Genomic DNA, 19,336 nt, shown 5'->3' with positions numbered 1-19,336 from the left:
CGGAGATCGAACTCTATGCCGTGCTATTGGAAAATCGCTGTATTTATGTAAACGTGCCACCTGGTAGCCGCACCTCCCAGGTATTCCGCTATATATCAGTTTTAATTTGCCGGTTGCGTCAGTTTGACCACCACTTGTCATCTTTGTTTTGGCCGAACAGCAGTATTTCACATACACAGGTTCACAGCGATGCCCTCCCACGCCAAACGCAAGTCAGCCTCCCCGCCCAACGGCCACAATACTAAAAAGGCGAAGAAGATTGGCGGTGGTACGTCCTCGCACCAGCATCATCCTCTTGCAGAGGAGGCAGAGGAGCACGGAATCGTCCTGCGCAAGTACTACCCTCCTGAGATGAGCAATGCTCGCGCCCAGGCCTACACGGATCAGGAGTTACCCCGACCGATTGAGGAGCTACAAGCGGCGCTCGAGGAGACGGCCAAAGAGCGGAAGGCCGTCAAACCAGACAAGGCCATGGTGCACTGGTTCAAGATGGACCTGCGACACGCGGACAATACATCCCTCGCGCTGGCCAGCCGGCGGGCCCAGGAGGCTGGCGTTCCGCTTGTATGCATGTACCTTGTCAGCCCCCAGGACTTCGAGGCGCACTTGCTCTCGCCAGCCCGAGTGGACTTTATGCTGCGGTCGCTGGCTGTCCTCCAGAGAGATGTTGAAAATCTGGACATCCCGCTGTACGTGGAGACGGTGGACAAGAGGAACGAGGTGCCTGACCGCGTGCTCGAGCTCATGGGCGAGTGGGGTGCCAATCACCTCTTTTGCAACATGGAGTACGAGGTCGATGAGCTGCGCAGGGAAGCATACATGGTTCGCGACCTGTCCGAGAATGGAAAGTCGTTCGAGGTGGTGCACGATACGTGCGTGGTGCCCCCGGGGAGCCTGCACACGGGCGCGGGGAAGCAGTATGCCGTCTACTCGCCCTGGTTCAGGGCCTGGCTGGCCCACGTGCACGATAACCTCGGCCTGCTAGAACTGCGTGAGCCCCCCGTGGCAAATCCGAAGAGTGCGCGCAAGGATTTCGCAAAGCTGTTCGGCTGCACGATACCCGCACCGCCCAAGGACAAATCCTTCATCTCGGACGAACAGAAGAAGCGCATGCATTCCCTCTGGCCATCCGGGGAGCACGAGGCACTTGCACGCCTGGAAACGTTCTGTAAGAGGAAGATTGGGGAGTATGCTGACGCACGAAACACTCCTTCGGCAGACGGCACGTCGTGCATGTCAGTGCATCTCGCCAGCGGGACAGTCAGCTCGAGGACGTGCATCCGCACAGCGAGGGACAGGAACACGACCAAGAAGCTCAATGGCGGCAAAAATGGCATCGCCAACTGGATCGGAGAAGTGGCCTGGCGGGACTTTTACAGGCACGTCCTCGTCGCCTGGCCTCATGTCTGGTAAGTACTTGCATGCAAAACGCAGGAATGACATCGTCATTAGATTTCTGACAGATTGCCCTTGCAGTATGAACAAGCCGTACAAGCCTGCCTACTCGAACATTGCCTGGTCCTACGACAGGGAGCACTTCTCCGCGTGGTGCGATGGTCGCACGGGCTTCCCCATTGTCGACGCGGCCATGCGCCAGCTCAATAGCACGGGGTACATGCACAACCGGTGCCGGATGATTGTTGCATCGTTCCTGTCCAAGGACCTGCTTATCGACTGGCGCATGGGCGAGCGTTATTTCATGGAGCACCTAGTCGATGGGGATTTCGCGAGCAACAATGGTGGCTGGGGGTTCAGCGCGAGCGTTGGGGTAGATCCCCAACCCTACTTTCGCATATTCAACCCGCTGCTGCAAAGTGAGAGGTTCGACCGCGACGGTGAGTATATTCGCAAGTGGGTGCCTGAGCTGGCCAATGTCGAGGGAAATGCCATCCATGAGCCTTATGCTCGGGGAGCTGGGGTCGAGGCGAAGAAGGCGGGATATCCGGAGCCAATTGTTGAGCACAGGGGGTGTCGGGAACGGGCGCTGGGTGCGTACAAGAATGGTCTGGAGAGTGGCATGTAATGGATAGCTAGATTAATGTTCCCCCCGAATAGCAATAATAGTGAAGCATCACAAACGTCAGAAAAGAGAGATGAAAACATGTGTGACCCGCATCTGTACCATGGTTAGGAAACTCGCACACCACGGCTTTTTAAAAGGCCATTTTCAATCTGCGGCACGGAAGACTATCAAAGTAGCCTCAGACGCTCCCGGTTATTTTGTTAAGCAGAGACCCATTGGTAGGGTATTCAGCCACCGAGGATGCCTTTGCTAGCCGGTTGGAAGGAGGAAAAGAAACAAAAAAACAAAAAAGACATGAAAGGGGTAGTATTATTACTCCATAGAAGTGTAGTCACGTAATGTTGGCGCATAAACACCGGGTATTTGGTGTGTACATCATCGAGGGGCAGATGCATGATTCCTTGTCTCGAAAACCGAGTCGAGCACGACGCCCTCGAGTGGAGATTGCTAAAGCTCTGCGCATCCATGCGTTGGTAAAAGGAAGCTGTGCTCCATCTTCCCTGCAGTGGCGGGGACAAGTAAGTATCGAATCAAAGTGGCAAACGAAAGAAAAAGACAAGATTCGTATAATCATTCGCTGGCACACGCCGAAAAGCATCCGTCGGAGAAGATCGTGTTGTACGGGTTGCGACAAGAGCTCGCCCTGGATTTTTTATTCATTTGACATTTTATTGTTTTGTCCCTCCTCGTCTAGCGACATAGCTCATTTGTTTGTTTTTGTTTTTGTTTTCGTTCCGTGATGTTCCCCGCTTAGATCCTCTGGCCGCTCCAGACGTTCTTGAGGAGACCGTCGCGCTGAGCGAGGCGGTTCAACGAGTCGTCGCTCTCGCCCATGGCGCGGATGAAGCCGCACAGGGCATAAACGTGGTTCTCGCCGGTGATGGCGCGGCCGTTCTCGTCAACCTTGGCGATGGAGATCTGGACAGAGGCGTGGTCCTTGGCCTTGATGATGCGGTTGGTGGCGCTGCACTTGCGGGGGACGTAACTGTTTGCAAGGTCAGCATTTCCCCATAGGAGTAATGATTCGGTTCTCCCTTTGGAAAAGGAGAAAGAAATCGTAGAAAACGGGGAGTCTCACAGGTCCACAATCTCGCCGCGGTCGTTCTCCATTGTGACGTTTTTTTTGGGGGGGGGGAGGGGGGTTGTTGTGGGTGGTTTGAAGGGTGTTTAGAGAGTAGTAGGATATAATTGAAATCCTGGCACTGAAATTCAGTGTGGCCTAGCAAAAATTCGTGGGGCTGCCAGGGCTATTTGTGCGTCATGTGACCTCTCACGTGTTAGCGTGCCAGTCTCGCGACCCATTTTCTTATTGAGATGTACCCCCACTTCCGGGGAAGGAGATACGTACCTTTTTCATCTACGCGCCTTCCCACGCTTCACGTAATACGCCCAATGCTCCTGGCATTGACGAAGTCCCTGTATCATATCATGGTACCAAGGCCATCAACAGTCATGCCACTATCACCACAAGGATTCCTGCAAAGCTAAGTCTTCTGCAAAAGCAAATCACAACGACAACCGCTACGTCACCCACAATATTGCTGCGCGCAAGGGGGCTGGGAGGCGGCGCTCTGCGCTCTCGCCTTCTCGCAATGTCCTCGCCGAACCCGTTCCAAACACCCCTCACGGCGCGCGACTACCGCCCGAGCATTACCAACACGGCCGCCGGCGCATCATCACCTGACCTCCCCGACGTGAACCAGCTTCTCTCCCAGATTCCAGGTCGACAATCCGCAATCCAGAGCGGAAGTAAAGCCCAACCTATCCCGTCTCGTGCCTCGGCCTCTTCCTTCACCACTGCCGAGGACCGTTGGAGATCTACCCAGTCCGAATGCTACGCGGAGGCTTCAGTAGTCGAGGTCGAGCCTGAAAATATACCCAAGCCTACCAAGGGCAGACAGCGAAAGAATCCGGCCGAGACAAGGTGTGATGGGACAACAAAGAAGACGATCAAGAGAAGGACGGCAGCTGCGAAGGCTACGGATGAGGGTACCGATGCGGTCGACGACGGGACCAAGGGAAAACAGTCGAAAGGTGCGGAAGCTAGTAAGAGGCCTGCGGCCAAGAATACGAGAACGAAGAAGAAGGGTGGTAACGGCGATGGTGGTATTCAACGACTTCAATACCAAGAGAACGAATCGGACGACGTCCTTCAGCTGGAACATGCGACGACGCGGCGGGTGGACTGGACGCCACCGCATGAAAAGCAGCAGCCATATCCGCCGGTTGCTTCCGACGTCTCTGCAACGCAGGATGCTACGTCCTCAGCACAAGATGGCGCCCAGACAGCTGCCGTCTTCACGAACCTGCTCGAAGACTATGGCTGCAACGACCAACTGCCCCGGCAAAACTCGGCTGCTCCGGAGGATACATCGTCCTTCCTCAAGAAGCGCAAGCTCATCGAAGTGGTCAGCATCGGTGACTCTAGCCGGTCGCGATCGGAAACTTCTGTCTCCCCAACCAAGGAGAAACCCGCCAAGCGCAAACCGCGTACAATCACGGAACTAGCCACGGCCGCGTATCGACCTTTCACACCGAACGAAACGACTGCACCACCGTCTGGCTCTATGCACGCTGCTCCTGCCCCCGGAGCACCAGGTGCTAACGCCGTTAAGGGAGCGCTGGGGAAGAAGAAGGCACCAGCGGCCAGGAAGTCGAGAAGGAAGCCGAGGCCGCCGTCGCCGATTCTCCTCTCGCCTAGCTCGGCTCTGGCGCAGGTATCAAAGCAGGACTTTGTGTTTGGGACTTCAAGCCAGCTGGTCAGGGAGCAGTCGCCGACGTTCCTGCGCGACATCCAAGCTGCTATCCGGGACTCGAATCAAATGGGTTGGGACCCGGCCGACGATAACGTCAGGGATGGAGATCGGTCTCTGGAGCGGCGGAGAAGGCTGTGGGAGGCTGGTGCGCGTGACGTTGACGGACGGCTTTTCGACATGGAAATCGTTGACCATGCCAAGACACCTGCTGAAGGGGACCATATCGACAACCCATTCAGTTATTCGAAGCCTGAGGCTGAAAGGATCGATGCCGTCCCCGGAAGTCCACATGACGATCCTTTCGAGACATTACCGGACGTCCTACCACCATCTTGCCATAAACTAGCGGAGAAGCCGGTCGAGCTAGACGTACGAGGGGCGAATGTCGATGTCGCTGTCACGGTACCTCCTAAAGTCGAAGACGATGGATTTGAAACTCTTTCAGACATCCTGCCGCTACCGCCGCCGCCTTCTCAGTGCCCAGCCGAAAAGTGGGCAGAGCCAGAGACACCGGGCGCCAGTGCCGATATAGGTACAGCGGAGGATCTTCAAGGCGAAGACCTCGAAACCCTTTCAGATATTCTGCCGGCTATGGCCCCTAGGCGATCGCCGCCAATAATGAACGATGACGGCATACCTTTCTCCAGCAGCCAAATCTCGGTCAGCTCAGATTTAGGTCGACCGATGACCACCAACGAGGCATCCGAGATGCTTTCGAACCCTACGATTCCTACACCAACACTGCAGACATCTACTGCAGCCCCCGAACCATCGCGCCAGCCCCAGTACGATATGTACACGGATGCGCAGCTAGCGAGTGAAATCAGGTCGTACGGATTCAAGCCAGTAAAGAAGAGGATAGCCATGATTGCGCTTCTCGAGCAGTGCTGGCAAAGTAAACATCCGCCAGGGATCGGCGTCCGAACCGTCACGACCTCTGCCAAACCGAGCCACTCCGCGGCCGTTTCTGTCAGTCCAAAACGACCGCGCGGACGGCCTAGGAAGAACATCCCTGCCATGTCCCAGACACCACAGGAGCCGCCACCCTCGGCACAGCCGCCATCCGAATCGCCAGCCAAGCGACCCCGCGGACGACCCCGCAAGACTGCATCGGCGGCATCACCGTCCAAAGCCGAGGCCAAGACTACAGCGGTCCGAAAGACGACCAAGGCAGCGACAACTCGATCCCCGTCACCACCATCTCAACGCAAGTCTCCCACGACACCAAAGCGCCATGCTTCCCCCAAAAAAAACAAGACGATTATCGAGATTCCCGACTCAGCGTCCGACAACGACAGCAACATGTTCGCATCGCCCGCGTCAACGCTGTGCGACCAACAGACTTTCTCCTCCCCTTCACAGGGTATCGATCTCTCTGTCACAGTGGACGACGATGCAGAAAAGTCCCTCGCAGCTGCAGACATGAATGATGATCAGAAAGAGGCCGTCTTATTCGACAAGGTGACACGCGCAGTGACCACGGCCCCCCGATCGACGGACCCGGCGAACCCCTCCTGGTATGAGAAGATTCTCATGTACGACCCCATCGTGCTCGAGGATATAACCGGGTGGCTCAACGCGGGACAGCTGTCGAGGGTGGGATATGACTGGGAGATTAGTCCCGGGGAGGTGAAGAGATGGTGCGAGTCTAGAAGTGTCTGCTGTCTCTGGAGGGTAAATCTGCGGGGGAAGGAGAGGAAGAGGTGTTGAGCCGTTTTCTTCCCTACTCCTTTCTCATATATATATAGGATTCATGGTGAGCACTTCGAGCCTTGTTTTTTTTTTTTTCAGGTTTGGCATTTACGTTATATGGATGGCGCATTTTCTAGGATTCAACGACTATGTAGTATTACGGCTCAGGTATCACAGGGTATGGATATATCAAAGCAGAGCTGGATTCCCTCCCTAAGCCGTCTGAAACTCATTGGAATGCCTAACCCTTGTAGTGTTTCGTGTCGATGGGTTCTGAGACGATGCAGGCCCTGCGTGGATCAGTAAACGATGCCGTCAATGTTGACATCATCGTGTACAGTGATGAAGGCCGATTGACTAGACTGGATAATGATGTAGATCAACCTGTACCAGATTAGGTATTATACTACTAGCAGTTACAAGGGATAGAATGAAGATGGGATCAATATCAAAGAAGGATGAGAGGACAAATACGACGATCCAATTCTCCCAATATCCAGCTAAAAAAATGGAAAGAAACAAATAAAAAGGTCAATTGAGGGGAAACAAAGGCAAAAAGCCTCGGTCCACGGCTCACGCCTCCCCGTAGTTCTCGCTCTGTTCTATCTCTCTCCCTTTCACTCTCCCCTCCTCTCCACCGCAAAAGAAAGGGACAGAGGCCAGCATATAGGAAGAAAATGACACGGCTGCCGACCCCGTGGGGTAGAACCGTTCCATCAATCTCCCGTCTGACGAGCACGTTCACTCACAGCACATTCACCAACTACATGATAATATATCGCTCCTCTAGAGCAATGTCTTCGTCACCATCATCAGGTAAACCCAGACGGTCACCGCCCCAGATCCCCCGACCGAGCTCGTCGGTCGTCGTGGTATCCCCGGATAACCAGGTCCTGCTCCTTCACCGGGTCAAGACGTCGACGTCGTTTGCGTCGGCCCACGTCTTCCCCGGCGGCAACCTAGACGCCTTCCACGACGGGGACATACCGCCGCCAGGGTCCCCGCTGAGGCACGAGGACGGGCGCGCGTACAGGCTGGGCGCCGTGCGTGAGTGCTTCGAGGAGACCGGTATCCTCCTGGCCAGGACCGGAGACAAGGACGGTGACCTCGTACATCTCGGGACGGCGGCGGAGCGCGACGAGGCCCGTACCAGAATACATGGGAATGCCGTGCGCTTCATGGACTTTGTCGGATCTACAGGTGGTGTTCCCGATATAGGTAACTACTCTCTCTCTCTCCGATTCTTCTTCTTCCTTTCTTCTCTTCACATCTCTATCTTCCTTCTTCACTTCTTCTTCTTCTTCTTCTTCTTTCAAAGGAAAATCTGACAAGAGAGACCAGATAATCTAATCCCCTTCACCCGATGGATCACACCGGCCAACGTCCCAAAACGCTTCACCACCCAAATGTACATCTATCTCCTCCCTCTCGACACCACCCTCCCATCCGAGATGCTCGTGCCCACCCCCGACGGCGGGGTAGAGCACACGGCCGCCACCTTCGCCCACGCGTCCACCTTTCTCGACCGCGCAGCCGGGGGGGAAATCATCCTGTTTCCACCCCAGGTCTACCTCCTGCACCACGTCGCCAGGTTCCTCCCCGCTCCCGGCGACGGCGACGGCGACGGCTCAGCGGATCACAGAGCTTCGCAGCGAGAGAGACTTGTCAACTTTCTACGCGCTGTGCCTACTACTTCTTCCGCTGCGGCCCATGGGCATCCGACGTCGAGAATCGCCTGGGCAGACAAGGTCATCAGTCCGCATACGCTGTTCCTCCGCAAGGCGGATGGCAGGGTCGTTCTTGGACTGGATAAGCCTGGTCCTGAGTTGGCAACGACATCCAGGGGCGGTGACCACGAGAGCGTCGCCCTCGTCCGGTTTGCCGAGGGGGGACTCTCGGACGTGGAGATTCGCCTGCGCGCTCATGTCTTGGCCGAGGAGAAGTCCTACAAGGATAAGTTGTAATGGTGAGAGGAGGGGAGCCTTGCCCCTTCGAGAAACTCTTCTGGTATATAAACATGTGTATGACATAGATGATGGACTCTAATTGAATGAGATGGATGGGATGAGCTACTTGGCTGTCATGTACACGTGAGATTCCTTTTTTCCCCCATTTTCCGAATCCAAGCTGCTACTGCTGCTTCATTGTTAAACTTCCCTTCACGTGAAACTAGATCCAAATGGCGCACCAGGATGCCCCAGATTATCGTAGAAATGCAACGTTTGACTCCAATCCTGCCAATCAAATCCGCTATCCATGACATCCTGATCGGCATTGCTGCTCCCGCTCCCAATCCCGTTCCTATTCCCATTCACATTCACATTCTCATTCTGACTGTCCAATGTGACATCCATAGCGCCGGCATCGGCATCGGCACCGACACCGGCACCGGCACCGGCACCGGCACCAGAGGGAGAAGGACCGTTCTCCGTCCCGCCCCAGGGGTGAGACCACATGAAGGGTGGGAGGTCGTCGTCGTCGACGGCGGTAGCCTGGGCTTGCAGAGCCAGGGCCTGCTGCCGAAGGGAGTTGTCCTCTGTGTGTTTGCGGTGCTGTCGCTGCGGGCTGGGACCGGCGGCGGCGGCGGCGGCGGCGGTCGTCGTGGCTGCGGTGGTGGTGGTGGTGGTGGTGGTGGTGGTGGTGGTGGGGGTAGCGGGCATGTCGAGGCCGTAGAGGGTGGTGATGGCGGGGTTCGTGGGTTGGGATAGCATGTCCTCTAGTATCTGCATTGCCTCGCTGGACATTGCCTGCGGCTGTGCTGTCGTTGCCTGGGCGTCGGAGCCGGTGATGTTGCCGGTGGTGGCGCTGGGTTCCGGGCTGTCTACCATGGCGCCTGGACTTCCCACCCAGGCCGCCCTCTCCCTGTCCGGCTGCACGAGAGCCCACCACTTCTCCCGGGCGGTTTCCGCACGGTTCTCCGGTCCGGGGATGGGGTTGAGCCGCATGAATACATGGTTGGTCTGGTACTCGTAGTCCAGGCGGCGGACGCGGTCCGGGTCGCTGCGCAGCCTGGCTACCTCGGCCTCGCGATGCTTGCGGGCGCGCACGTACAGCTTCCGCAGCGGCAGGAAGATGACGTTGTGGTGACCCGCCTTGGCCATGTCGGCGGCGTCGCGCTCGAACGAGGCGACGGCCTGCCACGAGCGCTCGGCGATGGGCGACCAGGCCCGGCGGCACACCTCGATCAGGTTGAAGGTGATGGCGTGCCAGCTCGTGTACGTCATGAAGAGCCAGCGGAACTGCTCGCACTTGGGGTCCGTCATGAGCGTGCGGCTCACCTCGACCACCTCGATGGCGGCCGCGAAGACGCGGTTGCGCGTCTCCTCGGGGAGGCCCGTGCTGGCGCCGGGGAACACCCGGCTCTGGTACAGGTGCAGCGTCATGCGCGCCGCAATCACTCGGCAGATCAGGCCTGCCGTGTACATCTGCGAGTCCGTCTCCTCGACGTTGGTGAAGAACTTGGTCTCGACCTTTCGGTACACAGCCCCCAGCAGCTGATCCATCTCCTGCCGGTTCACGACCCCGCCCTTGCACACCATCTGCGCCAGGTACTTTCGGGAGAAGGTGGCGATCTCGTACCGTGCCAGGGCGAGCGACATGTCGGACCGGCCTTCCCTGGGCTGCGGCCACTCTTTGGACGAGGGCGATATGTCGGTGTCGTTGATGTTGAGGGGCTGCTCGGTGTCAAAGGTCGCTTCGGCAATGGTCAGCTCGGTCCCCAGCTCCTCGGTCGATCGGAGATCCAGCATGACAATGGCCCACCACACGCGCCTGCGGACCTCGGTCTCGAAGGGCGTCAGGTCAAACTGAGAGCCGTCCCGATGCAGGCCCATGCCCTTCGCTATGCGCACCACGAGACTCGTCAGCGTCCAGCAGAACCGGCTGTGGTCGACTCTCCGGGCAGTGAGGAGGAGCAGCGTGAAGGCCTGCAGCACCACCAGGTCGGACGTGTGCAGGTAGTTGGCCTTTGCCAGGGACTGCTCGAGGGCGAAGCGGTGTTGTCGTAGGAGGTCGTCTCTGTTCACGTTGAAGTTGGACATGATCTGCGTGCGCGTGTGAGCATTACTGTTCCTGGATTCCTTCTTCACGAGCCGACAGCAACAACCCACCTCGTCAGCGGTAAGGGAGACGACGGCGCTGAAGTAAATGGCAAACACCAGAGCCTCCTGGCCCGGTGTGAGCTTGTCGGGGTACTTTCGAGCGTCGCGCATGATGGCGTCGGCGGTCGGGACGTGCAGTATCTTGACGATGGGCTCGACGTTCTCCTGGTAGACGGACCAGAGAAACGGAACGTGGGAGGGCATCGGGTGGAAGGCTCGAAGGTTGACGTCGGCGGATCGGTATCCCAATATGAAACCATGATGATCCTTGGCGGAATCCTCTCGTCTCTCGGGTGTCTCTGCGGGTGACTCCTCGTAATCCGTCTCATCCGAGTCCTCGTCGGACAATCGGCGCGTATCTTCCCGCAGGGCAGTGAGCTGCGCAGGCAGGCAACACATCAGTAAATCGATTCAGCAGCATGGGCGGAATCGGCGAAGGATCAATGACTGCGATTCTCACCTCATCGTTGAGCCTTGCCCAGAAACCGTTGGACACGTATCGTGTGTTGCCTTTGTGATCATTGAGCACCAGTCTGCCCAGCTGGGCATGCGTCTCCGTCTTCCCGAAATCATCATCGGCACCACGCTCCTTGTCCCAGGCACTCCGGCTCACGGCCAGGAGGTTCTGAGAGGTAGCACCACCGGAGAAGTCGGCCGCCGCCGCCGCCGCCGCCGCCGCCGTCGCCGTCGCAGTAGCTGCTCCCGTCGTGGCGGCGCGCCTAGCCGACCAGAGTCCGCCCACAGGCTGTGTGCCGCTGCTGGGCGAGTTATTCGGCGAGCCACTCGAGGAGGAAGGGCCCTTCCCGCCAGACTCGACCTCGAGCTGGCTGCTCAGCTCCTCGACGATGCCCTCTAGCTTGCGCAGACGCTTGACCAGCTCGGCTTCTCGCTGGCTGGAAGGCTTGGGCGGCGCATTGGGATCCTTGGGACGGGGTTGACGGGGTGCTCGGCCGGGGGCGGGGAAGACGCAGGGGATAAGGGCGCGTCGGCAGTTGGAGCAGGGCATCTGCTTGTCGCAGCGGACTTTGCGACGGCGGCAGGTGACGCACGACCGCGGGTTGAGCCTGGGGTTCCCCGATCCGTCGGCCGACATGATGGGGCCTGTGTAGGCTTCCGGGCCGGTGGTCTGATAGACGGTCGCACTGCCGGGAGGCCGGCGAGAGGTGTGCGGCGTGGGTGACGGGAGTTTGGCCGTGGCGGCGCTGGCCGTCGCATCGGTTGCGGGGTCGTTGGTGGGAGTCATGGTGAGGTGCGAGTCGTTGGAGGAGGAAGAGGGAGTGGAGGGTATGTGTGCGTATCTGTAGCATGCGTGCAGCAGTCCCGCGTGGCCCTCAGCGACGTCGACACTGCTCGTGGCGCAGGTGGTAGTGCATGCAGAGGTGGTGGGCAGGGGGATGCTGAACCTCGGGACAGGCCATCAAAGCGGTCGTTTTCCGTACGATTCCTGTTTTGTTGTATCGGCTAGAAGAGGAAGTGAGGGAGTGAGAAATTAGAGTTATGGTGACAATCTCTGGACGTTCCTAGGCGATGTTTTGTCAGCCCTGTCCCTCTATAATTTTTTTCCCCTCCATGGATTATCCCGATCGCTCATGCCCGCTTCTCTCCCGTACAGATCCAGGATATGATCTGTTTGCCTAGGCTTTTCCAGTTAGTAGCTCTCTCTCTCTCTCTCTCTCTCTCTCTCTTCTCTTCTCTCTCTTCTCTTCTCTCTCTCTTCTCTTCTCTCTCTCTTCTCTTCTCTCTCTCTCTCTCTCTCTCTCTCTCACTCCCCTGCGTCTCCTGTTGTTATTCTTTTTCTTTTTTGTCCCTTTTCTCGCTGTTTTCTCCCCTTCTCTATTTCTCTTACTATGTCCCTCGGGCTTGTCCAATCCCGAACTCCGCCGCACCGTTAAGTCCGACAACGGACGGCGCCAGTTCCCATGTACATGGAGCGAGTATTATGGTCACTAGTATTGAGGTTTTGGCTAATCTGTATTATCATTACTGTAATATGCAATAATGCAATATTAATACTCCGTACCTGTGACAGATCCTAGGCTGTAGACCATGGCGCCTCGGTAACTTTCCAGCATTGACACCTACCCGATACACCGAAATAGCAACATATCGGGGATCGTGGATATATCCCTCGAATACCGTAGGATTCAGATTGCTACTCCTTCTTATTCTGGTAGGTGGACGTGTGACATGTACTATATTACTACATACTACCGCTATTGGCCGCGGCTAAGCGGTCTATGGGCAAGGAAACGCTGCCTGTGGATGAGTTATGCGTACATAGTACCGTACATATGAGAATCAATAGATCACAGTCAATCGTCCTCACCGAATTCTCGGTCAATCGGCGTCAACTAATTGGTCAGCCCGTGATTGGCACTTGCTGAACAGAGACGGGGACCAGGATGTAAACTCGTGCAGTTCCGCTCTCGGCGAAGGTATCTGGGCCTAGGATACCTGCTGCCATTGGACAGAGCGATGTCTTTTGAAAATGAGGCATCCCATACGTAACATTAGTGACTCGATGAGCATCACATCTCATTTCATGACCGCATCTACAAGAATAACGTAGTCTTATTATTAACCTACGGATCGTGACGTAATATTATTTGTGGGAATATCTATTATGTGTATGGCTCATCATTGAAAGTGGGGCAACAGGACTATGAGTATTCCCACCTCGCTCTGAGTCATTAATATCAAAGACTCTATCAGAAAGAAAGGGGGGGGGGGGGAAAAGATGAAAAAAAAAAAGAGGAATGATTCAATCGTAAACATAGGAATAGCCCAATGCGGGGGTCGAACCCGCAACCTTGAGATGTGAACTGCTTAGATCGAGTGATCTAGTAAGAGTCTCACGCTCTACCGATTGAGCTAACCGGGCAACCGGTGCTTATTGGATGACCTCGGCGGCGATGATTTCGATTATACGCATGCACTGCCAGTCACCGGTTCAAGCCACTTTCATTCGTCTCCCTGCAGTTTTGACGGGTTTTGAGCCGTTCTTCGAGGTTCCCCCATCCACGCCGCCCTCGTGTTTCACCTGTCAACTGCCACCTTATGATGGGCCAGGGTTCGAGCTGGCAAACACCAATGAGCTTTAACACGCATGAGCGCCGCTCCGCGTTCCTGGCGGCATCGTCATCTCCGCTTCACGTCCGCAAACGGAAACTATGCTGCAGTCTACGGGGGGCACTCATTGTTGAACCGCGTGGCTGTGATGTCCCCGTCTGTTCCCGCCGCGTCGATCCCGTACCATACACCAAGCCTGGCTGCGTCAAACGGCAGTAACGCGGGTTTTCTCGTCCCTTTCCTCCTCTGATCACGCTGATCGTGTCAAGGGCAGGTCACGACGTCAGACAGAGGACACGGCTCCATAGACGTATAATGCACGCATACACACCACTCGGTACCATTCGGTCCTGCTGTAACGTGACAGCTCTATATGGGGAACGCCACCCACAGAAGCAACGCTTGTTGCCGCGGGAAAGAGGCAGCAGAGGAGAAATGAAAAGTGATATTAGGTCATGAAGAGGAGTCAGCAAGATACCGACGTCATGTTCGCGAATGCATAGATACAAACAGATACAAACCCTCTTCACCTATACATGCTAGACATCCGTGAGACCCGCTTCGAACCTCCTCGGGGCCGCCACGATAGTGAATGGGAGATTATTGGAAAAAAAGAGAAAAGAAGAAAAAAAGAAAAAAGAAAAAAAACTTCCCCCCTCTAATCTTGTACATGTGATACAGGATACATGGATACTAGCACGTATTGGTCGAGACTTTGTAAGTTCCCTCGATGCAATCTATCAGAAAAATCTAAGAGACAACAACGCCCATGCAGTGATACGACAATGTACAGAAAAAATTTTTGTCCGTCCCCCACGCATATCGATGTCAGTCACCACTCCGACCACGTTGGCGGTATCAGGAGTAGAGCAGCCAAGCGGAAATAATAGAACCCCACAACAACGTGGCACTATACCCGTCGATGAATTAGGATTGACAACTGCTGACTTTCTAGGGATGCACTGTGCGACCGATTAATGGGTGGTTCGCCGAGAGTATTACGTCGCGGGAAAATTCACCCGAAATACACATACCTGCACATGGCAATTTTTACTGGTACGAGGCTCACTACAGATGGCCGACTCCGAGCTGCCTTCATTCGGAGGTATACCCAAAATGCAGGATCGGCTTCAAGAGCAGCCAGATTTAAATGCTGCCCTCTGGTTGGCTTAGCTCCACCGCTTCGATCAGATGACGCCTTGTACGACTTACTTTGCTTTATTAGGTCACCGTCGTCATGTTATGGCACTATGAGCTGACATATTCGGTGATCCGGTCCCTACCCTCTGTCATATTTCTTACATTCACAGCAGCTTGCATCTGTTTATGCTTCTCTTTTACCTCTTGTCCGGAGCGTTGTTGCCTCACATCTAGCGGTCAGGGACATTGCGCGCACCCTCCCTCCAAGAGAGAGGTCACGCAGCTTGCTGACAGTGTGACGGTTTTGGCTTAGGGTCAGACTTCAGCAGTGATGGATTGGTTCCAGGGGAGCAGGATAAAGTGCATACATGTCAGAGATGTGGCCATATCTATCGGCATCGACAAGACATGCACATGAGGTCTCCGTGTAACATGGGCGACCCAGTCGTGCTCAAGGTGTCGAGAGGAAGGACTGGAAAAGTATATAAAGAAGGCTGGGATCACCCCCCTTGGTTCCCTTGGAAGCGGCACCTCCATCCCCAAGCACACACCGGTCAACATGATTTCTTCTCAACTATAGCCCTCATCCAGCCTCCTTGCCAACATCAGTGCCAACATCAGCGGGTGTCGGACCCTTGAACAGACGCCCTCCGTTCGTTCATATCCGCCATCCGCACCTGCTAGCATCGAGCCAACATCAACGTCAACACTGCGGGGTGTCGACTTATCGGACAGACGTCCTCCGTTCGTCCATAGCCCCCGCTCATACTTGGCCCGGTATCGACGATCCGATAACCCTCAAGGGCGGGACATCCTCCTCGCCCTTTCCGCCTCATGCTGCTAGCCCCGGTGGCTGTCAAGCCCAACATCAGTGTCAACATCATCGCCGACGCAGACACAGACATCAGCACCTTAGCCACCACCACCGCCATGCCAGGGGGTAAGGGGCCCCCCGGAAGTTTCCGTACAGAGAAGAAGCATTGTGCTGACACGCTTGCGCCAACAGGGGCAGGAACAAGGCCAAATTCCAGCTCGACTTGCAGAGCCACCCAAGGGTATATCCAACACACACACACACACACACACACACTCTCTCTCTCTCTCTCTCTCTCTCTCTCTCTCTCTCTCTCTCTCTCTCTTCCTCTCTCCCCATCATCCTCTTGACACTGGTCTAAGTTTCAAAACAGTTCCTTCCCTGAGGATAGGGCTTCCCGGACTGAAGGTCATGATGTGTGCCACTTTTGGGGGCCGCTCCTGTCCGGCCCGATCCGGTTCGTCTCATTCCAGACATTGCTTCGCTTTGGATAGATTCCATCTGATCCGTTGAAACAGTGACCCGTTGGATGAGTATGTCGCGGCGCCACTAGAGCTGGGAGATAGATTCTACCTGATAGGTCAGACTTCATGGCAGCTGCAACAACTCCATCTTGGCGGGCAAAGCACCGACAATGGCGGTGATGGCCACAACCAGTATCAAAACCAGGGTCAGGACCTGGATTCGGGGCTAGAACCAGGCTCGGGCTCGGGACGGAATTGGAATCGGGAACAGGACCGGGGTCGGGGATCCGGACAGCAGGATCAACTACGCCCTGGTCGCGACCAGCGCACCTCATTCCCTAAGGGAAGGGGACAGGTCAACGGCGTGCACGGAGAGGAGGATCGTCGTCAGTATGAGAGCCCTGACCGGGACGGCGGGGAGGGGGAGTGAAAACACGAGCTATTATTTTCTGTCGAAGGCTTGTTGGGACGACGTCATCGACCTGTATTGGTGCTTTTTTTCTTGGTTGGAGCAAAAACGGGTTCGGATTTTTGGATAAGAAATAACAAAACTTATACGATGATAATATAAAAAGAAAAAGTTCCCTCATTATTCTTCTTGCTATACGAGTCCTCGCTTCGTCTGTATTCTCTTCCTCCATTCAGTCCCATTTAAAGGGCGTGGGGCGCATGAAAGGTTGAGAATCTGAAAAAAGAGAGGGGCAAGATGTTCAGTCCCCACTAACCGCACGGATTGAAGTTCGTTCTAAAGGAAGACTGAAGTTGAGCCCCCAAAATGTTAGTCATCAATCGATACACACAGCACACACAATGTCCTTATCATCACGTGCACGCACCAAGTTTCTCACTAGGGTTAATTTTTTTGCATCCCCCCACACAGATTGCCTTGGGAATTCTTCGCCCGCAAAGCTGTATCCCACGACGACATACTCCCGCCCCCCTCCCCCGAAGAGAGCAGCATTTCTCCACGAAGTAACGCCTCACACAAACCGACACAATGGCAAAGCTCTCGTAAGTCTTGTCTGCAGGCGATACTTTCCATTCTCAGTTCGATATCCGTCTATCTCTGTTTTTCGTCTGGCGATACACACACACGACCGCTCTCTACCTCTCTCTTTTCCGACGATTGGCGCACGCACAACTGAAAGGACACTTGAAGAGGAGGATGAACAAGCGCCCACAAAAAAATTTCGACATCTAGATCACGGAATGCTATATGCATATGCGTGTGTGTGCGTGTGTGTGTGTGTGTGTGTGTGTGTGTGCTGTGTCCGACAAGAGCCGAGTCCTTTTTTTTTCGACAGAGAGAAATCGCCGGACGAAACGAAAGGAAAGAGGAATCGAAACGGGAGAATGGAATCGTCCCGTCTTCACCTGTTTGAAAGAGAAGAGCCAACGATGCTGACCATTTTTCCCTAGGCGTGGTGCCCCTGGTGGCAAGCTCAAGATGTCTCTGGGTCTCCCTGTGTACGTTCCCCCCTCCCCTCCATCGGAGTATACATAACCGACGGACGAGTGAAGTTGTCGCTTGAATTGGGTGAGAAGAGCAAGAAAACAGAGCTGACACGATTGACAGTGGTGCTGTCATGAACTGCGCCGACAACTCGGGTGCCCGTAACCTGTACATCATCTCCGTCAAGGGATGGGGTGCTCGCCTGAACCGTCTCCCGGCCGGTGGTGTCGGTGACATGGTCATGGCCACCGTCAAGAAGGGAAAGCCCGAGCTGCGCAAGAAGGTCCACCCCGCCGTCATTGTCCGCCAGGCCAAGCCCTGGAAGCGCTTCGACGGTGTCTTCCTCTACTTTGAGGACAACGCTGGTGTCGTATGTCTCTCCCCTCTCTCTTTCCTTGTTTCTTTCTCTCCTTCTTTTTCTATCCCCTCTCTCCCTTCCTCTCTCACGCACACCTCGACTAACATGGAACAACCAGATCGTCAACCCCAAGGGTGAGATGAAGGGCTCCGCCATCACCGGTCCCGTCGGTAAGGAGGCTGCTGAGCTCTGGCCTGTGAGTAAACCCCTTCTTTCCCTCTCTCGCCCCACTTGTCTTCAACTCGGGGAACAAGCGTATATTGACCGCATAAATAGCGTATCGCCAGCAACTCCGGTGTTGTCATGTAAAGAAAACCCTGATTTTAAAAGAGAAAAAAGGATAACAAGAGAGGAGAAGACAAAAAAACTGGTTCCTGGGGAGGGTGGAAAAAAGGCCAAATGGAAACCAAAACATACCAAAAAAAATCCAAGACGAAATAACGCCCGAAACTTTTTTTTTCTTTTTCTTTCCACAAATATGTGTGTTTTCTAACACCATCTTGGCCTTTCTTATCTACCTCTCTTCCGTCGTAATCTCTTCTTCCCCTCCCCCTCTTACGACGAACGACCCCGAGACCATGGCTGCATTTTCTTCAAGTTGGAACTGGCTATCAGGTGTTTTTTGTTGCAATTAGGTGTTTTAGAAGAAGAAGAAAAAGAAATAGAAAAAAAAAGAAACCATCGGACAAGGAGGACATCCATCTCATATGCAAAGCTCAATGACATACTGTGTTCTTACATAATACACCTGCTGACACCCTCTGGTAATAATACTCATTGCCGTACTTCGGTTACAGGACCTGGATGGACCCTGGGACGAATGCATGCAGCAGCAGCATGCAGATAGACGTGTTTTGTGGGGATCCCAAAACTGGTAAAATTTCGGGGGGGGGGTCTTGCCCATCTTGTTAATAGGTTGTCACGCAATTAGTAACGTGTCAGTTACCCTGCATCTGCTTACAAGTTTCTTTGGCCGACATGATGCAACGAGCATCACCGGCTGGTATTGATATTATGCCCGGATGATATCTTTTTCGACTTTGTTACTAGACAATCCAATCACAACCAATGAACAACAGTACATCCCGCGTTGCATGGTTGGAATAGCAATACCAGCACTAAGTCTGTAGTATCAGCAGCAATGTCACAGCCGCCACCACTTACAGCTTTCAAGTATCATCATTCGACTTACACGACTCACACTCGTCATATTACAACCTCCACACAACTCTAATGTCGACAACTTGAGGGACGAATGCATTGATGCTATGCTATCGTACATACAAAACCAAGGAAACGGCAAAGAAAAAAAAACAACACCCCGGGAGAAGTTAGTTGACAGACAATCCATGTTGAACATGTCAAGGCAGACTAAAATGCTTTCCGTTCACCCATCCTCCCACCCGGAGCGTCCCCACTTAATACCCCCCCCCCTGGAGTACAACCGGAAAAAAAAGAAAAAAAAAA

At 54.7% G+C, this 19,336-nt stretch overlaps 7 protein-coding genes across 7 annotated transcripts; 5 read left to right on the top strand and 2 right to left on the bottom strand.

The window, feature by feature from the left end:
- Positions 1-189: 189 nt before the first annotated feature.
- On the top strand, positions 190-2,023 carry GMORB2_3829 (deoxyribodipyrimidine photo-lyase; the record flags this gene model as incomplete). The annotated part of the gene is made up of 2 exons (XM_035465805.1): positions 190-1,409; positions 1,477-2,023. 2 exons carry the CDS (start codon positions 190-192, stop codon positions 2,021-2,023), a joined length of 1,767 nt encoding a protein of 588 aa, XP_035323642.1.
- Positions 2,024-2,773: 750 nt separating this feature from the next.
- GMORB2_3828 (small subunit ribosomal protein S21e) lies at positions 2,774-3,133 on the bottom strand (the record flags this gene model as incomplete). The annotated part of the gene is made up of 2 exons (XM_035465804.1): positions 2,774-3,008; positions 3,102-3,133. The coding sequence occupies 2 exons, from the start codon at positions 3,131-3,133 to the stop codon at positions 2,774-2,776; spliced, it is 267 nt and encodes an 88-aa protein (XP_035323641.1).
- A 482-nt stretch (positions 3,134-3,615) lies between these two features.
- On the top strand, positions 3,616-6,489 carry GMORB2_3827 (endonuclease regulatory subunit; the record flags this gene model as incomplete). Its single annotated transcript, XM_035465803.1, has 1 exon — positions 3,616-6,489. One exon carries the CDS (start codon positions 3,616-3,618, stop codon positions 6,487-6,489), a length of 2,874 nt encoding a protein of 957 aa, XP_035323640.1.
- Positions 6,490-7,265: 776 nt separating this feature from the next.
- Positions 7,266-8,435, top strand: GMORB2_3826 (NUDIX domain; the record flags this gene model as incomplete). Its single annotated transcript, XM_035465802.1, has 2 exons — positions 7,266-7,689; positions 7,813-8,435. 2 exons carry the CDS (start codon positions 7,266-7,268, stop codon positions 8,433-8,435), a joined length of 1,047 nt encoding a protein of 348 aa, XP_035323639.1.
- Positions 8,436-8,630: 195 nt separating this feature from the next.
- GMORB2_3825 (Fungal trans) lies at positions 8,631-11,814 on the bottom strand (the record flags this gene model as incomplete). The annotated part of the gene is made up of 3 exons (XM_035465801.1): positions 8,631-10,514; positions 10,581-10,949; positions 11,032-11,814. The coding sequence occupies 3 exons, from the start codon at positions 11,812-11,814 to the stop codon at positions 8,631-8,633; spliced, it is 3,036 nt and encodes a 1,011-aa protein (XP_035323638.1).
- A 3,800-nt stretch (positions 11,815-15,614) lies between these two features.
- GMORB2_3824 (uncharacterized protein) lies at positions 15,615-16,488 on the top strand (the record flags this gene model as incomplete). The annotated part of the gene is made up of 3 exons (XM_035465800.1): positions 15,615-15,720; positions 15,968-16,010; positions 16,113-16,488. The coding sequence occupies 3 exons, from the start codon at positions 15,615-15,617 to the stop codon at positions 16,486-16,488; spliced, it is 525 nt and encodes a 174-aa protein (XP_035323637.1).
- Positions 16,489-17,055: 567 nt separating this feature from the next.
- Positions 17,056-18,178, top strand: GMORB2_3823 (large subunit ribosomal protein L23e; the record flags this gene model as incomplete). The annotated part of the gene is made up of 5 exons (XM_035465799.1): positions 17,056-17,069; positions 17,478-17,525; positions 17,635-17,881; positions 17,988-18,065; positions 18,146-18,178. 5 exons carry the CDS (start codon positions 17,056-17,058, stop codon positions 18,176-18,178), a joined length of 420 nt encoding a protein of 139 aa, XP_035323636.1.
- Positions 18,179-19,336: the final 1,158 nt, after the last annotated feature.

Source organism: Geosmithia morbida, assembly GCF_012550715.1.
Source record: "Geosmithia morbida isolate 1262 chromosome Unknown scaffold_2, whole genome shotgun sequence".
Taxonomy (NCBI): domain Eukaryota; kingdom Fungi; phylum Ascomycota; class Sordariomycetes; order Hypocreales; family Bionectriaceae; genus Geosmithia; species Geosmithia morbida.
This window is presented reverse-complemented; position numbering and strand designations above follow the sequence as displayed.